Below are 21265 nucleotides of genomic sequence, written 5' to 3'. Positions count from 1 at the left end.
AACATAAGTAACAAATGAACAGAAGACTTTTGAAAGAAAATAGGTTGATTTTTACTTACCCTGATTTTTGATTCAATTCTCTGTCACTGTTGAGAAGAACCATTTCCTCCTTCATTTCTTGTTCTGTTGCTACATTATTCCCAATCCTCTGTTGAGAATGTGCTTCCCATATACTATCACCACCAACTACCTGCAACTCTGGTGTTCCTGCAATGCCCAAACTCACATTCTCAGCAGCCAGGCCATCTGAAGGAGAACAGCTTTCATGTTCAAAAGATTTCTGAAGGGGAGTTTCTACCTGAAATTCTGTCCAAGTGTCAAGAATCAATTCCTGCGCTACAACAGATGCCAGTTCTTCACCAGGATGTCCGGACCCTGATTTTGGCATCTCTGTCTTGGCAGAAATTTCTTCAGGTGATATGTCACTTATTTCATTTTGTCCCAATATAATCCAACCCTCGTCTTGCCCAGAGCTTTCCTGTGATTTCCTTTCACCATCCAGCTTCTGAGGCACAGCAGAAGAATTTTTCTCTTCTAAGTGAACAGCGTCCCATCCAGTCCCAGCAACAAGATGATCTTTGCTTTCATTTGAAATGGATATTGCCTGAAAGGCATCCAAGGAGCCTGGTGAAAAGTCTTCATGGGATTCTTGAAATGCAAAATTAATTTTGCTTCTTTCAAGGGTATCATTTGTTGCAGGTGTTTTTTCTTCCTCAGTAACAAGGATGTAATCCATCTCCAGTGAAGTTGGGAGCACCTGCATCCTCACATCTTCTTTACTGTCTGTACTTTCCAGTTCAGGGCTCTTCTGGGAATTTCTCAGCTTCTCTTCTCTACATAGTAGGGAGCTAGTGCCAGCTTCTAAAAGAACAGGCAAAGAGAAACTCTTTTTAATTTCTATATTACTGATTTAGTCACCATAGTATGCTTTAATCAGTACTGTGAGATAAAGCACTTTTCATTTTGCTTTGCTCTGTTAATGTGTACTTGAATTTTATAACATCATCACCATCATCATTATTGTTAAAGGTTACACATTAACACGGCAATCATCCCCAAGGCACAAACAATTCAGTGTCCCATAGGCTAGGCCCTGCACAAACAACAGAAATTATATTACTACTTCAGTGTTCAAAAGCTTTAGATCTGCCTGTGATGCCTAAAGTTTTAGCTTTCATATTTTCCAGATTCTGTAGTGCATTAGTATACAGCTCTGAACTCTATATAAAGTGTCAGCAAGTTCTCTTCACAGCTCAGTTAGACAAAACAATCCTTTTCCAGCCTGAGAACCAAGGACACCTCAGTTACAGCCTCAGGCCCAAAAAGTGTCAACAACAGCAAACTGAGGAGAGGAGTGGATAGGACTTCATAACCTGAAGCTGTAATTGGACAATTAACCCCAAAATGTAAATGGACCAAAACTTTTTAAAGTTTTGTGAAAACACGTGGGTCCATCTTGGGTCCATCTTGGGTGTAGCCCTGGCCAGGCTCTTGTACTGCCCAAGATGAATCCTTTGAAGGCCTTTTAATAAATACCTACTTTATTCCTTTACCTCTGTCTAACCCCTGTTCCAGGTAGCCTCTCAAGGCATCATCTGAGAGAATGACACTAGAGCTCTTTCCACAATAAATGTTCTGCACATTAGGGAGACACACAAACATCTCACTTCCCTCAAAGCCTCCTCCTCATAGGCTTCATAGAAATACTTCCTCCTTTCGCTGTTCTATGTTTTTGCCCTGGAAAGCAGATTTTCTTACCATCACATGATCTTCTATCTCCACCTTGTGGTGAGTCAGGATCGGTTGTTTCTTTTTCAGATTTTCCTGTCAAGAAATCAGAATCTGGGGGAGTTACTTCAGACATGGAGAGCGACGGTACTGACGTGTGATTTTCCTCAAGACACTTTGTGGATGTCTCAAACACCTTATCTTCAGTCATTAGGATGCCCTCTGCACCTTCCAGAGGAGCTGGCAGTGGCAATCGTTTTTCCAAAGAAACACTGTCATAAAATGGCTGCTGTAACCAGAGCTCACCATTTGCATTCTCACTGCTGCCAGAGGGTTCAGCATCAAAAGATGCAGAAGATGGAGGAGTACACACCGTTGGTGATTGGTCACTGGGTATTTCCTTAAGCACAGGAACATAATTTTCAATTACGGCTTCATATTCTTTTGCTGTGTCATCAAACAGTTCATTATTTGAATCAGATTCATCACCTTCATTACCACCAGGTAGAAAGGACTTGGGAAAGAATGTCCGTTCATCCTCTGACTTCCCTTCTGCTGCCTCACTGCCTAGCAGTGTCAGTATGCTCATTCCACCACGTGTGCCTCCCAGGCCATTAGTCACTGAGGTGTCCCTCATACTATGTTCTATCCCTGTGTCAGAGTCATCTACACATTCTTCTGACCTATCTAGCTCAACACCAGTTATTGCTGTATGATCAATACCAGAATATTTTACAACTTCACCCAAGGCACTAATTTCTTTTAAACTTTGTTCTTCCCTGTCAGGTTGATTGAAATCCATAGGAAGCAAATGCATTTGAGAGGTCGCTATTTGAGCTGTATCAGTTGGTGCTCCTTGATGGCTTGCATTAGTGAAATTTCCATGGAACATGTCTTTCACATATGAGGATGTCACTTTTATAACTTCACTGGCAATTTCAGTTGACTGAACAGGGTCAAAAACCAGCTTATTTTCTAGACTGTATTCTTCTGGAATTGCTAATTCAGGAGGCTCCTGAGGATTAGAAGAGATAAGCTGATAGAATTCACTGGCCTTTACTGGTTCATAGTCCTGGGGGCTACCATTTTCAGAGTGCATCTCATTCTGCATTACTAACTGACACTTTGAGTCAAAATCTGTCTCTTTATTCACATTTGATTTTGTATGAATTGGCTGACTGTCTTTGTCTTCAGGCTCCACTGCAACCTGAGAAGATGGGATAGAGGCATGCTTAGCTCCATATTCCTGGCACACATCAGGACTGCTTGATGACTCTGAACCATTGTCTTGGTCACAGTGACTTAAAATATCAGGATTTTCACCATCTGATTTCAAAGTGACAATCTCCTCAGCATTAGTCCACAGGTCAGGTTCCACTGAAAACTGCTGATTACTTCCTTGTGTGTTATCCTGTAAAATATCTGGGATAAGTGCAGTTTGGGGAACTAATATATTCCACTCTGGGCTTGACTTTTCTGCCATTTCAAAAGATAAGTCTACAGTGAAAGCACCTGGCATGGAGTTGTGCACTTCTACTCTTTCACAGGTGTCTTCCTGCTGTCCTTGAGGAGTGAGACTTGCATTTTCCTCACTGTCTTTTGGTAGATCCAGTACAGTGATTGCTTCAACTGGTTTAGCTTGTTCCTCATCTGAAAAAGAGTTTTGTGGAGTCAGTTGATTTTCATCATCTGTAGAAAACAACTGCTCTATCAACTCCCTTTCTTTTTTATCCAGTGTGAAAGAATCAAATCGATTGAACTGTGAAGTGTCTTCATTTATCTGACCATCAGGACTATTGATAGATGGTACTAGTCTTTCATTTTCTTTTTCATCAGAGTACAGGGGGGCAGATGGATTTTCATCATTATTTGTATCTGTGGAATGTGCTTCTGTTAGTTCTTCATCTTGTGAAGGTGACCCACAGGAGTACTCTTTACTATTTCCTAGCTGATTTGTTACAGAGTGACTTGAACCAGAATACTGATCTTCCAATTGCTTTTCTTCACAAGGTTGTGAACTCCACCAATCTGAACTGTTATCTAGAAAATCAGATGTTCCTACTGTGGATTTTGGATTAGTTCTTGAATCAGCTTCCAGCGACATACTCCACCTATCTACAGCTTTTAAAGAATGCTCTTCGTTATCGCCAGCAGCAGAAGTCAATGCAGGATCTTCATTCACTTGATACAAATATGAGTCTTCCCCACTATCTGGTTTTTCATTGAAAATACTCACCTGAGATACTTCATCAAGTGTTTCACAGTGGCCTGTTGTAGGCTGAATAGTCTTATGATCAATAAAGTCAACAGACCTATCCTCCTGCAATACCTTTTTGGCTTCAATTGTTTCAGAATTTTCACTGAAGGTGCTTACAAGGACATTCTCTCCCACCTTAGTTTTTGCACCTAAACTGTCTTCATTAGCTTCAGGACTTGTTGCATTGGACTGATCATAATCCTCTTCATTTTCAGCTGCTTTGTGCTGTTTGTTTTCACACATTGAATCTTCATTAATCACTTCTGGACATGCCTCTGAATTCTCTGAATCCTCATTTATGTCAGGACTTGATAAAGAAGATACAGTATCATCATCTACATGGGCATTCCAAAAATCTAAGCTTTTAGGAACTTTGTTCTCTTCGCCACTTGTTTCAAATCCTTCTTCGTATTCATTCTCAAATTCCTGCTTTTTAAAGGAATCTGCAAGATTTTTATTATTTTTCATCTCCCACACATCCCTGCTTCTTTCATGATGATTAGCAACTGGAAGGTCTCCCCACACATTCACAGAGGTATCACTTAAGTCAGGACTTGTTCCACTTGAGTGTGTATAATAATTTATTGAATTACTCCACATATTATCTTCTTCCAAATAGCTTTTGATCTGTATATCTTTTGAAATACTGCTTGTGGTATTTGCTATTTCAAGGATTTCGCTTGCCTCAGGACTTGTTCCAGGAGAGTGTAAATCTTCACATGGCTGTGAATCCCAAGCAGTTTGGGGAAAATTGTCATTAAGCACTGCAAATGGCTCTCCACAAAGATTAGTAGCAGGTTCTACATTTTCAGAGTTTTCATTTCTCCCAGAAGCTATTTCAAGTGAAAATGAATTTTCCACCACAGACATATGTGTAATATCAGGAACACTAACAAATCCAGAAGGATTTTTCTTAAACTCATCTGTGAAAGAATTTTCATTGGTCCTCATCAGTTCTAAGCTATTTTTAAAAGATAGTAAATCAGAATTACAAATGTCTGGATGGTTAGGAGTCACTTCATGTAAGCATTCTTGCCCTTCTCCCAGAGGTTCCTGTGGTCTATCCATCAAAGGAATTGATATGGCTTGGCCACAACCATTCTTTCCAGAGTCATTCCAGACACCTGAGCTTCCAGGTATTTTAGCAGAATTATTCTCAGGATTATCACTACCCTTATCAGAACTTTCAGAAGTACTTTCCATCTTGGGACTTGCTGCATCCTCTGTCACTGTAGCCTCTTTCCCAGCTTCCTCAGAAAGCAGCTGTGACATTTCACTATAATCGCAATTTTGTGGTAAGAGGTCATCAAAAAATTCATAATCTCTGCCTCCTTCAGAAATACTTGAAGATTCTAAACTGTTCTGCAACATGTCTTTTCTCTCTTCCTGGCTAACTGGATTACTTTGATTGGAAAATGACACATTCTCTGTGATTAATACTTCCAAACTAACACTATTTCTCTGTTTTTCTGGGGAGGTGGCAACTTCAGTTGTTGGTTCATTTTCTTCCAAATCTGTTTTACCTGAAGATTCATTGCCCTCTTGCACTGGTTTATTACAAATGTCATCAATCATCTGCTGCCCACTTGTCACATGTGTTCTCTTACATTCCTCTCCTTCCTTAGAGATGACAGTGGCATTATCCCAGCCTTCCTCACAACCCTGCTCACTCTGTAAATGCCACGAGTTCACCTGGTGCATTGAATCCTGAATACCCAGCTCTTCATCAATACTGGCAGTGGTTTGTGCTGCATTCTTACTAAGTATCTCACTCCCTAAGTCACATATTTTCAGATCCAAACCATTCTCATTTTCTGAAGTTGGCGTAGAGGTGTTTGTGTCTCCTACAGGAACACTGCCCACTGCTTCTGCCTCATCAGCTGCTCTCTGTCCAGTATTTAATTCATTCTGTGATGGTGATAAGTCATTCACTGTTTGATTATATGCCAGTATTACTCTTCTGCTTTCAGATACAGGAAAGTTATTTTCACTGCTACATGTTTCAGTTGAAAAACATAGATCAGCTGTTTGTTCTGAATTAAGGCAAGATTTAGCAGAGGCAGAAAGAACTGACATTTCAGAATTTCTTTCTTGTAACTGGGTGATGTTATTTAGGGGAGTGTTCCAGATATCGGTATTTCTAGTATTTGAAAAAGGCATATTGTTAGGAGATAATGGTTCCTTAGTTGATTTCTCAAGTACTTTTGACTCAGCCAAATTTGTGTTCATGAATTTACCAGTAACTGTTCCTTCATCAAAATCCTTGTCCTCATTTTCTCTTTCATCTTCCACATATGTAGGTGATATATATGAATCAGATGTTGAATAATTGGTGTCTGGTGGAGAAACAACTAAATCTTCTGCTATATTTGATGAACTAAGATCCGAGTTTTTATATAAGAAGGTATCCTCCCAGGGCACCACTACTTCTGTTACTTCTTTTCTGAGGTTTTTATCATACATATTCCAGGTATCTATATTTTCAAATTGTTTTGGTCTATGTTTAGGATCACCAAACAAAGCTTTTTCCCCTGTGTTCAGCTTGGAATTATTTTGCATATTGTTGAAAACAAAAGTTATATTTTCAGATTTTCCATGGTCTTCTATTGAATAATACCTTCCTTTATCCCACACTTCTGGATTTTCAATTTCATTGTCCACTGTGATTTCTGAAGAATCTGATAAACCTGTTTTTGATACAGCCCATTCCTCAGGAATATTCACTGATTTTAACTCTCTGTCTAGTTTGGGCATGTTCCATACGTCTTCTGAGGATTTACCAGCATTTCCTTCATCAAACTCAGTCCAGATTTTGTAAGAGTCTCCAGCTAGCTGGCTACCTTTTCCTTCACCGCTACACCATGCATCTGACCTCACAGGTGTTGGTTGGCTGACCTTCCAAAGGTCTGTAAAGCTCTCCACTTCTTGCTTTGTCTCATCTAAAGAAGCAGTTTGCAAACATGAATGTTCACTGTTTTTCTCTTGATTCTCATGGTTCCAATTATCTTCTTTAAACTGATTATCCCATAGACCTGCTTTCATATATTCCATTTGCTTTGGCTGTTTTTGGATGAACACAGAATCTGAGGCTCTTCTATCAGTATGTTCTCGTAGCAAAGGACTTTCTTTAGAATCTTTCCATAAGACAGGACTCTGAAATACAGATTCCTGTTCACTTGAACTCCATGCATCAGCATTTCTGGAATCTAGATCAAAGCCATCCCACCAGCTGCCATATCTAACACGAGACGGAGAGTAATTTATGCCCTCTATTTCATTAATTTTTTTTATGACATCTTGTGAGAAAATTAAAGGCTGCCCATTATCCAATGGTGAAGTATCTACAAGACTATTCATAGGAGTTGGTGGAATTTTTGAATCAGCAGATTTCAACGCTTCTGGTGAAGAAGAATCACCTTCAACAAAATCAATCAAACTTGAAGTTTTCTCACACATTTCTCCTGGATTCTCATCAAATTCAGCCCGATTGTCTTCCTCAATTTTTGTTGTACGTAAGTCAGTTGAATACTTTACTTTATCATTTTCTAAGAGGTTTGTCTCATCAAGTTTTTTCTTCAGAGTGAGCTGATGCCCTTCTGATGAATCACTATTGAGAAAATAGTCATCTGCTGGGGAACAATCAACAGAACGAGAAGATGACTCAGATGGAGCTGTAACCATGGGTGCTAGATCAAAATTGAAAAGATCAAAGTTATCACTCTTGCTTCCTGACTGAGACTTTTGCTCTTCAGCTATTGCTCCTTCAGGAATAGGGCTGTAGGAATCAAAGCCAGGCAGAAGACTGTGATGTGAAGCAGCCCCTTCTGCAACAGGGCTGTCATCACTAAGAAAAACAGAACTCTCCTTGGAAGACCGGCTGCTTCTAATGGTAGCCAAGCCACTGTCTGGACTCACAAGGTCTACATTAACATCAATGTGGGCTTGCACAGACCCATTTAGATCTTGAGGATTTTCTATAAAATTGGCAGAACTGGGCTGTGGTTCTACATCAGAACCATATAACTCCATAATACCAGAAGATCCTTGTGAAAGTGGAGCACTTCCAGCAACAGCTTCAGTAGAAGAAGTTCTACTGTTTGATACCATTTCTGGTTGCCTTCTATTTATAACTTCCTTAATTAGAAGAAAAATTTGATCACAGGTCACTGAAGAATTTTCTTGATGATAAATGAGAATTTGGTCACATTCACATTCTAGAGGATTCAGCTCCAAACAAGGATTCTGACATTCTTCTAATTCACAGCAGATCTGTTGAAAAATGGGATATTTCAGAAGTCACTGCAGTCATGGACATAAGGCACATATGACTACTTCATCATGTAATACAGCCATACCTATCTCTTCCTATTAACCTATTACTTGGCCATTTCACTGTAGCAACCTTATTACAATCCCCAAATAGATGATGCATTACAAAAGAGGATCAAGACAAAATATTTGTTTTAAGATTGGTCAGAAATCATACCACTTGACTTTTCGGCTCACTTCTTGTTAAAAAATCCAAATAAAACGTTTGGTTGTTTCCTTGAGAAATCTGAGTAAATTTTATGTAATTAATTTGTGAATGTACTTCTAGAATGGGGTAATTATATTACTAAAATAAATAAATGCATTTATATTGGCCTTGAAAACCATGGAGTCACTTAGCCTCCCAAAAATCATAAGTTTTCAAGACTGAGAAAATGGTTCAGAAGGTTGCCGCTGAGATAGTCTCTTCCATCTGGGGATAAATATAGTTTTAAAAAATGGGAAGCACCTAGCTCTGGACAAACATACAGAATAATAATAATTTGTTTTGATTTCAGAGTTTGAATTCTTTAGGAATAACATATACATATATATGAGTTTTGGTCATTACCACTTACAAGGTGTTTGCTTATCACTCATTGCCAAAAACATATTTGTGTACAAACCCAAGTCAAAACTGGGGGAAAAACCATTTTAACTGAATTGAAAATTCTTGCCCTTTCAGTATTTCTCATAACCTTTTTCTATTAGCTTGGTCTGAAGCAATAATAAATACCATAATCTTTCATTCTCTTACCATATAAATAATGCAGCCATTTCAAATAGCTGCTCAATTGCTGGTCAACTGTTGCTATGTTTTAAAGTCACTTAAATAATCAACATCTTGATATAGACTACTTAAAAAAACCTCAACCCTTTTTTTCCAGGAAAAACATTTCATTCTTTTTCCAGGTACTTACTTGATTGCCTAGCTCTACATTTTCCGAGTATACTGCTATTTGTTGTTTTGTTTGCTTCTCATCTGACAAGCAGTTGGCCAAAATGACAAGTACATCAAATGCATATTTATCTATGAATGCTTTCAGATCACCAATGAGACTCCTGTGTAATATGCAGTCCTGAAAAACATTAAAAAATTAAAAGAAATGTCAGCAACTTTTCTGGTTCTTTTCATCCAAATATGTTGTAAAAATAGCTGTAAATGTTAAAAAGCATCAGCAGGTCTAACAAGCAAGAAAATTCCATTTCACTTGTCAAAACAACGAGTGAAATAAAAATAAAAATCAAGAACCAGTCCCATAGCACAGTAATGGAAGAACACTAGAATACTAAATGCAAGTTTTGCCTTCCTAATCTGCTGGTGAAACATAATTCTTACTTGTTCCTGCTACTTGCTTTTGCAACATTGATTAAAAGTACTCCAAGCCCTAGTGTATACCCATGATAAAGAAACTGGGTAAAGGACTCGCATGGATGAGCATGGAACTTCCAGTAAAACTCAAACTCAAGAAAGAAATATATGCAACGTGGAAGAAGGGTCAGGCCACAGGGAAGGACTCTAGGAACATCGAGTTGCAGGGATACAATGAGGAAGGCCAAGACCCACTTGCAACTGAGTCTGGCAAGGGACATCAAGGACAGCAAGAAGGGCTTCTATGATTTTATCAGCAGCAAAAGAAAGATTAGGCAAAATGCAGGGCCACTGCAGAATCAGATGGATGTTCTGGTGATGGAAGACATTGAGAAGGTAAAATTACTGAATGTCTTCTTTGCTTGTCTTTACTGTTGAGACCGGCCCTCAAGAGTCCCAGACCTCAGTGGTAAGAGAGGAAGGCTGGAGAAAGGAAGGCTTCTCCTTGGCTGTCGAGGGTTGGGTTAGAGATCAGCTAGGCAGACTTAACACCTTAAACCATTGGGATCCATCCACAGGTGATGAGACAGCCTGGCAGATGTCCATTTGCTGCTTTCCATCATCTTTGAAAAATCATGGAGAATGGGTAAATTGCCTGATGATTCAAGGAAGGCCATTGTCACTCTTGACTTCAAAAATAACACGGACACCTGGGAAACTACCAGCCAGCCAGCCAGCCAGCCTGCCTCACCTCAGTTCCTGGAAAAGTGATGGAACAGATCATTCTGGAGACCATCAAAAAGCATATAGAAGACAAGGTCATCAGGAACATAGGAACAGTAAGGATGGATTCACTGAAAGCAAACCAGATTGGACTAATCTGATAGACCTCTGTGATGGCATAGCAGGATGGGTCGACAAGGGGAGAGCAGTGGATGTTGCCTACCTCACCTTCAGAAAGGCTTTTTTTTTTCCTGTAACATCCTCACAGGTAGACTCAGGACATGTGGGTTAGAGGAAAGGACAGTGAGGTGGATCACGAACTGGCTGAAGGCAGAGCTCAGAGGGTCATGATCAGTGCAGCAGAGTCCAGCAGGAAGTCTGCAGTCAGTGGTACTCCCAAAGGATCAGTACTAGGATCAACCTTATTTATCAGTGGCCTGGAGGAAGGGATCAAATGCACCCTCAGCAGGTTTGCTGGTGACACTAAACTGGGGGCAGTGGCTGATCCACCTGAAAGCTCTGCTGCCATTCAATGGGACCTTGATCAGCTGGAGGGTTGGGCAGAGAGAAACCTGGTGAGCCTCAACAAGGGCAAGTGCCAGGTCCTGCACCTGGGGAGGAATAGCCCCAAGTGCCAGCACAGGCTGAGGCTGACCTCCCACAGAGCAGCTCTGTGGAAAAGGACCTGGGACTCCTGGTGCATCACAAGCTGTCCATGAGCCACCAGTGCCCCTGTGGCCAGGAGGGCCAATGTCATCCTGGGGTGCATTGGCAAGAGTGTGGCCAGCAGGTCAGGGAGGTGATCCTCCCCCTCTACTCAGCCCTGGCGAGGCCATTCCTGGAGTGCTGTGTCCAGTTCTGGGCTCCTCAGCACAGGGGAGACAAGGAGCTACTGGAGAGGGTCCAGTGGAGAGCCACAAGGATGATCAGGGGTCTGGAGCTCCTCTCTCATGAGGAGAGACTCTGGGAGCTGGGATTGTTTGGTCTGGAGAAGAGAAGACTGAGAGGAGATCTCACCAATACACAGAAATATCTCAAAGGTGGGTGTCAGGAGGATGGTGTCAGACTCTTTTCAGTGGTGCCCAGAAACAAGAGAAGGAGCTATGTCCATAAACTGAAACACAGGAAGTTTCACCTCAGCAAGAGGAAGAATTTCTTTACACTGAGGGTGGTAGAGCACTGGAACAGCTGCCTGGGGAGGCTGTGGAGTCTCCCTCTCTGAAGACATTGAAAACCCCCCTGCACGTGTTCCTGTGTCACCTGCTCTCAGTGACCCTGCTTTGGCAGGGGGCTTGGACTGGATGATCTTGAGAGGTCCTCTCCAACCCTAACAATTCTGTGATTCTGTGATACTGGTCTATTGCTATTTCTTGAATAAAACCCAGGTTTTTGTTAGAAAAATAAATACTTTATGAAATTTGTCATGCCAATATTTCATCTAAAAAAACAAACATTAAAACAATAGTATTGAGAAGCAAAATTCACAAGCTAATTTAATTTTGCAGTCCTTCATATGTATCCATGATGATGTTAACCTATTGTAACACACAATTACCACAGACTGCTCCAACAGATCCCTTTGTTCCTGCTCTTTGAATTGTGCAAATCTCAAAAAAAAAAAATACACACACACACACAAGTAAGAACTGAGGCAAAGTATTTTTATACCCCTTGTATCAAAAAAGTTGCCTTCTTTCACACACACCCCAAACCAAGTACACAGGAGGTAAAGTTTTATGTTTCCTATTCTCATTAATACTTGGACCAGCCCAGTTAGGTAGGACTTGAAATATAAACCATACATCACCTTTCTCAGCTGAGAACATAATGCACAAAGTATAAATATCTTTTTTCAGCTCTCACTTCTGATAACTACTGCTCAACAAAGACGTAGAAATTTCATTTTCTCCTTTATGTTTCTGCTGTTTGTATTAAAATAATTTTTTGTCATCTTCTAGCCAAGACTTCTTTTGATGCTGCCAAGCTACACTGGCCTTGAATAAACAGCAGTTCATCATGAACACGGCACAACTGTATGTGCAGACTGGCATGTTATTCCCCTGCATCGGTCTCTTACCTAATAATTACTATTTTGATTACAAATATATAAACACAATTTATTAATCTACTCAACTGTGTCCACAAAATGCATCACCCTCCAAGTTAAACTTAAAAAAAATAATCTAGTTTGTCAAATGCTTTGGAAGTAGATTCTTTTCTGCAACCAGAGATGAAGTTTCCCTTTGACATTTGCATAGCACCTTAAAATGAGGTTTATGTGAAATTCACACAGATTAATGCACAAACAAGTCAGCTGCCAGTTTATTGGTGGACACTAAAATGTGAAATCTGAATAGAAAGTTATGATGAGGAACTACTCTGAAAAAGCTTTGAATATCCAAACCAGTAAAATCTTCTGAAGACACAAGTACCGGGTAGATTAGAAACAGTTCCAAAATGTCCTTGAGCATGGAAAAGTCACTTCAATTATCCCATTCCTAACTGCAGCTGGAACAATTAAAATCGATTCAAATAAAAAAATCTGAACTATAGCAGATTCAAAACCTTCTGAAAATTCCTGATAACTCACCTAAACAACGTTAAAGTTTATTCTTTTAAAGTAGTACCAGCAACAAAATTCAGATACTCTCTTCACAGGCATTCAAACATTCAAGTAAATAATGACAGCTGCAAACAAGTCTTAAAAACTACAAAGGCCATATACTGAAAGACATGATAGATATATGGACTGTCCTATGAATTTTATAACCTAAATTAACAAGAACTTATTACAAATGCTTACAGAAAATGAAAAATTTCCTTCAGAAATGAAAAAATGCAAATAATTTCAACAGTTAAGCTAGTACACCCCAAATTAATTACATGCATTTAAAATATGCTTTTGAGGAATTAGTATAGCAGGAGATAAACTAACAATGACAAAGGTCAGTTAACTGGTCATTTTTATACTCTTCTTTTCTTGTACTAACATGTGCTTAAGTATTAGGTAATATTTACATAGCATACAGCAGATAAACAGTGTATGTAAATATTATTAGTTGTCATAATGCTGTTATAATGCCCTCTAAGTATCTTATATACAAAAAATGAATTGTTAGCATACTTGAAATATATGTACTTGAAATAAATAGAATCTAGTAGTACATATATTTTGCATAGTTAACAGCAGTGTAACTACTGGAGTAATTTAGTGTCACAACACGCAATAAAATGGTGCTTTTGTCTAATGCACATAAATAGCTTCCGCTGTAACACAGCAATATGATGTGCATTTTAAAATTTACAAATATTTTTGTATCAGTTAGGTGAGCAGAATGAGAACGTTGAAGAAATCCAAAGACTTTTGAAGGATTTTTGAACATGAACTATTTAGTAATTATGTATTTTTGTTGAGAAATACCATTTTATGTAAGTTCTATACTGTTAGGAAATTTCTTTTTTGGAAACTCTATTTTCTTTCTTGATTCTCAAGAATTTATTTTTAAGTTTAACAGATAATGTAACTATAAACATGGATGATCCTTTAAAAGAGGCAAAATATCGAAGAAATATCTGAAGAGAATCTTAACTTCTCTGTCTCTTGCAACACTGATTCATGAAATCAACAGCCAATTACCCAAGTGATCACTGCAAGTGTACATTACACACACTTCTGACTCTTCTAAGCTAACTGTGTCAATATTAACCTGACCAAATTAAGAACAAACTGTCTCTTTTGTTCTTCACACTTCTCACATGGGGAGCACAATATGGCTTTTGTCAGAGGTGCTCCATCATTTTGGCTCAAGGAAACTGTCAGTACAGTTTGGGATTCGTTATTCATGGGCAGATACCCTGATGAGTCTAATGAAGCCTTTCTGCTGACAACTCATTTGCTAAAAATACCAAACCATCACAAAATATAAATGAGGAATATCGTATCCCATTACAGTTTTCACAACTGATGCAATTATCACAATACAGAAGTCATACATAGTGCTACTGCATTCTCTTAATATTTCATGGTTGGTACTTCTGCATTCCAGTTTATTTCTATGTGATCACTGATAAAACTTTATGACATACTTAAATTGCAATATAATAGGGTAAACACCAAAGATACAGCACACACGCAGAGCTAACAGGCTGTGTGCCATTTGTTGTAAATCCAGCTAATTACTAGAAGCCCCCTCCTTTTTTAAAAAAAAATTAAAAGAAAGGCAAAAGAGTGCAGAAAAATACTCAATTTTTATAAGAAGTTTTCAGGTAAAGGTCAGTAAAAATTGAAAGAACAGTATAAACATCATGATGTTTACCACACTCCAGAAAGACAAACAAGCATATTTTTTGTTTTATCTCTTTTTTTCTTCTATCAAAACCACTGGTAAAAATGCTCTATTAAAAATCCCTACCTTCTCTGTAAGAAAAGACTGTATTTTTCTATCACGTATTTTGATGTACCAACTAGCAGCTTTTCTGCACAATCTTCTGGAAAGAACAAAAATAGCAGCAAAATCTGCTTTCCTTGTGTCAACAGTTTCCAAAGCCAAAAAAGGTATTAGGTCCTAAACTAAAGAGTAGGAGAATGGGCATCTTTGAGCCTTGTTATCTTGCTCTATGACTACCCAAGTGACACGCTCACCTTTGGGTATTCCAAACTTAAGTTGGAATGAATTCAAACTGGAAATACTGTAGCAGTGTGAAAGCTCATATTGAATAATGCAATGAGTGCCTATTTAGCACTCACATCCCTTAGTACTGATGATGGCTGTGTTTTTACAGTCTGTTTCATTAAAGGCAGAGTAATGAAAAAAAAGAAAGAAAAAAAGAAATCAAAGAAAAAATAGGAATTCCTCTTTAATAAAAAAAAGTTAGTATGCTTTGTTCAATTAAAGCATGTTTAGACAGGTTCATAATGGAAAGAGTGTCTTTTCTACAGCATTGGTGCATTTCATCATAGTATCTTAGCAATGATCCATTCTTTATGAATTCAGATTGCAGCTAAACAGGTTTTACTTGCATTTGATATAGCTACAAATTCTGTATATTCAAATTCAGGTTGTCCATTTTAACCAGTGTTTAAGTAGAACTTACAAAGATTTACATGGTTTTTGTGTATTTAGCACAGCACAAATACATGAATACAGCACATGATTTCTGGGCAAGACTGTGAAGTCTCAATTCGTTCATAAAACCTGAGGTAGAAAAATTTTGCTCAGGTGTACTGCCAAACTGCAGTTTCATTATTCCCCATTTACAGAACTAGCTGAGACAACTCTGAATTTAGCAGCTGAGGTACAGCATCTTCATGTATCCTAAAATACATTCTGATATACATGTAACATAAGGATATCATCACGGCCCATTTGGCTTATAACATTCTTCCTAGAGTTGGAATACCTACCTTCAGTGTCTATCACTGTCACTCACCTAAGGAACACAATTTCTTATCCATAAGCAAGGCAGCCCCCCATGAGTGCTGAGGTGTAAAACTAAGTATGAAACACAACAGTGAAAAATGCTCCCCGGTGTCAGTGGGGTTTATGCACATGTACTCAAAATACGTGGCAGCTCAGAAGGGCTGGAGATGAAGCCCTGTTAAGGCACTGCCACTACTGCACAACACAAACATTGAGTGCGTTAGCCTAAAGACATTAACAAACATTGGTAACAGTCTGCACACTCCTGTGTATCTAATAATAATATTAGATTGCTGGGACCTCAATATCTAGAAGAAAAAAAGTTTTGCAGCAGTACAGGAATCAGAGAATATCAAAGTACATAATGTAGTCTGGTGTAGAGATGAAAGTACTCATTTATTTCCATCTCTAAAGGAAGAAATTCAAAGTGCTTGTAATTTGTCTCATTGTAGTTGGATGTTTTCTGTAATAGGAAAACCATAACTGACAAAGATAAAGCTTCCAGTTTTGAGCATTTCTGGTAGTTAAAGGGTAAGTAGTTTGGAGTTGCTAAAAATGCAAAGTAAATTAAAATATGTAGAAGTAATTTTCAAGTTTAACAGCTTAAATGACACCCCCCTTTTCAATCTGTCTTTAAAACTCTACCTCTGTAAAATAAGTGAAGGGACCAAGTAGAAAAGTTGCAATCATAGCAATATGACTTCTGGTCCAACTAGATAAGTATAGAGAAATGTATATGTTGAAATGTACTCCCTCCAGATAATTTTAAAGGTTGAAGTAAATACAATTTTTTTTTTTTTTGGCTAAAGTATATGGAGAGGAAAGTCTTTTATTTTTAAACCACAAGTATACAAAGCTTAAAAGTAAAGGCAACTGCTTATGCACTATACTTATAAGCAAAGATTCCTCACAGAAAATATGCACGAAATATGTACAAAATTAAAATAAATATCTCCACACTGAAGTACAGCATAGTTTACACAATCTAATAATTATTTGCCTCAAAAATTTAGAGGAGAAAAAGAAGCATTATTTTTTTATTAATCAATAAGCTATTTGGACATAGCCTGCAATACACTTTTTTTATTCTCCTTTATATTATTCTGTTTTCTGATTCTAGGTTAAGAACTTGCATCTTATTTTTCCATAGCTTGTAAATCAATTAAAAATACTGAAAAAGACATAACCTATCACTTCAGTTACAAGGTTCATTTAGTCACATACAATATTTGATTTCACTGTTGACTGATTAGCAAGTGGTAACAAGCAAAAGGCTGAATAGACAGAGTGATGAATTAAAACATAAGAAACATCACAACTATACATATACTGACCAGGAGCTGTCTCTTTTAGCCAGCTAAGTCTCAGGTGTAAGGTTATACATAATAATTCATACCTTACAAAATAATGCCCAAGCAAACATGATAATGCAAAAACACATTTCTGGCTGTCAAGAAAATTTCTGGCAAAATTAATCAACCATTCATCCATTCAGGCTCTTTGCATATCCTTTTGTCAAACAGGGAATACTAAGAGATTTCTTTCCTCTTTCACGCGCTCATTGCAATGGTTTGTAAAATCCATCAAGCCTGAGTTGATTTATTGAACTGTCTCTTAGCTCAGCAGTGTAACTATAGCAAATGAACTGGTAACTTCTTAAAAAACAGCAGTGATTCAACAATATCTGGTTTATTTGATTCCTTCTAACTTCAGATTAGCAATTTCTTAAAGGCACTAACTTGCATTATTTAGTAGTTCCATTTGCAATTTTATACCAACACATTTTGTTTGTACTGCCCCACATTTTTAATATTATGTTTTGACAATTGATAAAAGCATTTTTAATTTATAACTGATGTAAGACTCTACCTAAATCTTCACATCTTCATGCCAGGTAGTATGCTTCTACTGCTACTCAGTAAAGCTTTCAAATTTAAATACAATACTGCTGTGTACTATTATGTGAGCCATCTCCCTCATTAGGCTATGAATACTGAAAACTAATTACCCCCACCTATTTCTTTAATTACACAGACAACTTTGCATGCATATTCAACTGTTTTTATATTTATCTATTCGCATCCCTAGTAATGAGAATTGTTATAAAAAGTAGTTAAGGCACAAAAGACAGAGATATGCCAAGCCATGTGAAGCACATGGATTTTATTGCTACGCATCGTCCATTGAACCCCATGAAGCACATTCATCACTCACCAGCTTTGCATTTTTCTTCATAAAGATATATGACCTTTGCCTATTAGATTTCATTAGCAGGGCACCATACAAGGCTCGTCTGCAGATGACAGGATAGAAAGCTAAACAACCTCGCCTGAAGGATTTGTGAGAACAAGCCCATCTTCAATCTTTGTCCCTGGGAGGCACTTCTAACACCTGCCAACCACAGCACTATCATCAGAAAAACATTTAGAGATTTATCTTCAGGCTGGTGATTATAAGAGATAATTTGTTTGGAGTATGGATAAAGTTGGTCTAGCATAAACAAACTACAAGCTCAAATTATACGACGAACCTCATTAACTATTGATTTAACCACTGCAAATCCATGAACAAATGTTGTATCAAAATGTTAATTCTTCATGAAAATTTAATAAAAAACAAAAATGCCAAGGCAGGATGGCAGGCTATTTTTAGTGCACTTTTAATGTTTGCAGCTTAAACTGAAAATGGAGACTTGCTTTTTTTATAACATGGACAAGACTATACTATAGTGATTTTCTCTTAACATGAAGTTTTGTCTGGCAAGAAGTGCTAGATCTTTTCAGTTACTGCCACTACAGAGGGATGAAGGAGTGTTTCCTCTCCTACTTTCAGGAACACTTCTTTTGTTTTGAGACAGCAAGACTAGATGTACCATTAAAAACACCTTCAATAGCAAGAAGCTAGAAGTATTATAAATGGATGCCATCACAGGCAGACAGACTGAAAAATTATATATTCATTGATACTTTCTATATTACAGATATCACACATATCCTATGGAAATAACTTTCTCCTAATCTTTGAAAATTATTTAAACTCAAGCTAAAAATAAACTCTCAGTCTTCAGCCAACATTGTATTTAAAAACAATACAGCTGCATCATTCCTGAGGTCTGTTTTTGAGGGGGAAAGGTTGAGGTTTTTCCTTCTTTTCTAATACAGCGTCATTCAGGCCTGTCCCCTCTTTGGTAACAGAGAGAAAAAATGCTGTCAGACTTCCTGTTGTAATCCAAAGAGAAGAGCCACAAAATATTTCCACCTGATGTTGGTGGAATATGGCCTAGGAGAATTCCATTGCACCAGCTCTGACAACAACACAATTCCTTAATATGCCCATCCTGAGAGCTCATTTGTGCAGAGAAGGTAGAAGGAAACAAGCAGACCTCTTACACTCCAGCAGTCTAAACAAATCATCCAGTGTGACTTGCACTTAATAACATAGTATCAGTACTTTTAACACTATTATTACTGTAGAAACAGCAGACATATTTTGAAAGGAACTCAAAACCTTTCAGGTAAAACATTCAAAATAAGAAGAAATTGTGAAAATATTTTTATGGGATGACATTATTGACATTATCTCTCATTACTAATTGCTTCTGGATGGGAATGGTATTGATTGTGAAATTATTAGTTTATCAATAAAAAAACAAATGCAAAATGACAAAATCTCCTGGGGAAGACAGTATTCCTTACACACCAACATAGCCATTCAAAGTTACATGGCAATTTTAGTTTTTCCTTTTATTTTTTACCTATTATTTCCCTGTCAACTCACAATGTCACTTCAGGAATAAACCATAGTTATTTAATTATTAAAGCCATTTCACTCCATATATATAGACAAGAAAATGATGCTGCAAGATAATTGATAGAAAATGTTAAAAAATCAGCTGATAATACATCTAAAGAGCCATTTGTGCAGAATTCAGTTATATCACTTCTAGTACATTCTAAGTTGTTAATATGCCATTTTTTGATTGTTTCATCAAATTTCAGTAGTCGGTGAAGCTTTCTTTTTCACCTAGCTACATCTTTGCCTTTCTAAAGCAGCTGTTTGATTCCTCACAGTCTTTTGACTGCAAATAATTTTTCTCAAAAAATTTACTTCTTTCATTAATGCTCTTGACTCCAAAATACTATTTTCTCCTACAGGTTTTCTTCCTCCAGTGCTGAAAATTCTTGACTTACATAATTTTTACTTTTGCTATTGCTTGTCATGAACACTCTTGTTCCCACTTTCAACTTCTCATTCTCCTTCCTATTACCCCAAATCTCTCTAGATGCAAAATACAGTTTCACACTGACGTACAATGCTCTTTAATTACACTTCAGTGTTTTTTATACATTTATCCTTTGGTTCACAACAAATGCTCCCTTTCTGCACCACAGATCCACATTTTGAAAAACAGGTTCTCTTCATATGGGAAAATTCAAAGAGTAATTACTACCTTTAGATGTTCAATTTGCAAGCCTGAACAAAAAGGCCTATTCAGAATTTCACAAACTAAAAGTTAATGGAAATCCTCTCACTGACTTCACAGGATTTGGCATATACCACACGTAAGAATTCTCCCAATCATATCTGTGGCGATATTCATAGTAATGCATAGGCACTCAAATTTAGCAAAAGGCCCTTCTTGGAAGCAAAAGTTCTCTGCTAAAAATTTTACTATTTTAGAAATGCATTTTCAATTATTTTGATTAAATCACTTTTGCACTGTATACTAAATCACTGGCACTTTGGTTGATCACCCATAGTGTCAATATGGAACAACTGTCTGGAATACAACTGAAGACAAAAAGGAATTAATTTTCTCTTCATTCAGTTTATCTCCCTGCTGTGGGAAGCTGAACACCTTCCTCCAAAATACATGAACAAACAAGGATCAATGTATTCCCAATGCAATTGGCTTTAGTCTCATCTGCAGTGAGACTGAACTAGGAACTAGAAATTGAACAGAGATGGTCAAAGGCTGTACACCAAACTTTTCCACCCAAAAAAAATCCCAGACAAATAAGAGTAGCAATTCAGTTTCTTCCAATTAATTTAAGTTTCCTATGGATTCTTCTAATACGCACTTACAGTTATGCAAACAAAATGCCTTTAGCAACTCGTTTGTTAAACAGTCAGCTCCTTCAGAAGAGAGAACAGTCATTACCAACAGAAGCAGAACAGGATAAAACAAAGTTTTTTGCCGATGCCTGCCAGGCGACTCACACTTGTTTACCCAAGGCTGAAGTTAGCTGTGGCACCCCTGTCTCTGCTTTACAGTAACTAAGAGGACAGCTTTACTACTGAGATGGTTCTATTTCCTGAGAACCAAATACATGCTTTCTGTAAGGCTGCTTTTGGAACTACAGAACCAAGTTCTCCAACATATATGTTTTCTTCAGGTTGTATCCTTCAAGAAATTATTCTTTGCTCTCTCACTACAAAAACAGAAGTGAAAAATGAGATGCAAAGTGAAACAGTACCCTAAAATCTACCTGAAGTTAACCACTCTGAGACACAAGA

The 21265-nt window shown here is 37.7% G+C and overlaps 1 protein-coding gene across 5 annotated transcripts in view; it reads right to left on the bottom strand.

Annotated features, from left to right (window-relative positions):
• The window catches only part of PRUNE2 (prune homolog 2 with BCH domain), a 104836-nt gene that overhangs the window by 48105 nt on the left and 35466 nt on the right, over positions 1–21265 (bottom strand). For 2 of the 5 annotated variants that reach the window (XM_066568834.1, XM_066568833.1), the window contains exons 5-7: positions 9214–9372; positions 1759–8254; positions 60–861 (exon numbers count right to left, since the gene is read on the bottom strand). In XM_066568834.1, coding sequence (XP_066424931.1) covers positions 60–861; positions 1759–8254; positions 9214–9372 — 7457 coding nt within the window. Of the gene's footprint in view, positions 1–59; positions 862–1758; positions 8255–9213; positions 9373–21265 lie in introns of those variants that run through there. The other 3 variants (XM_066568836.1, XM_066568837.1, XM_066568835.1) reach the window with 2 other exon arrangements.

The sequence above is a fragment of the Molothrus aeneus genome, chromosome Z, assembly GCF_037042795.1.
Source record: "Molothrus aeneus isolate 106 chromosome Z, BPBGC_Maene_1.0, whole genome shotgun sequence".
NCBI lineage: Eukaryota > Metazoa > Chordata > Aves > Passeriformes > Icteridae > Molothrus > Molothrus aeneus.
The sequence above is the reverse complement of the archived record's forward strand: the minus strand, read 5'-3'. Positions and strand labels throughout refer to the sequence as shown.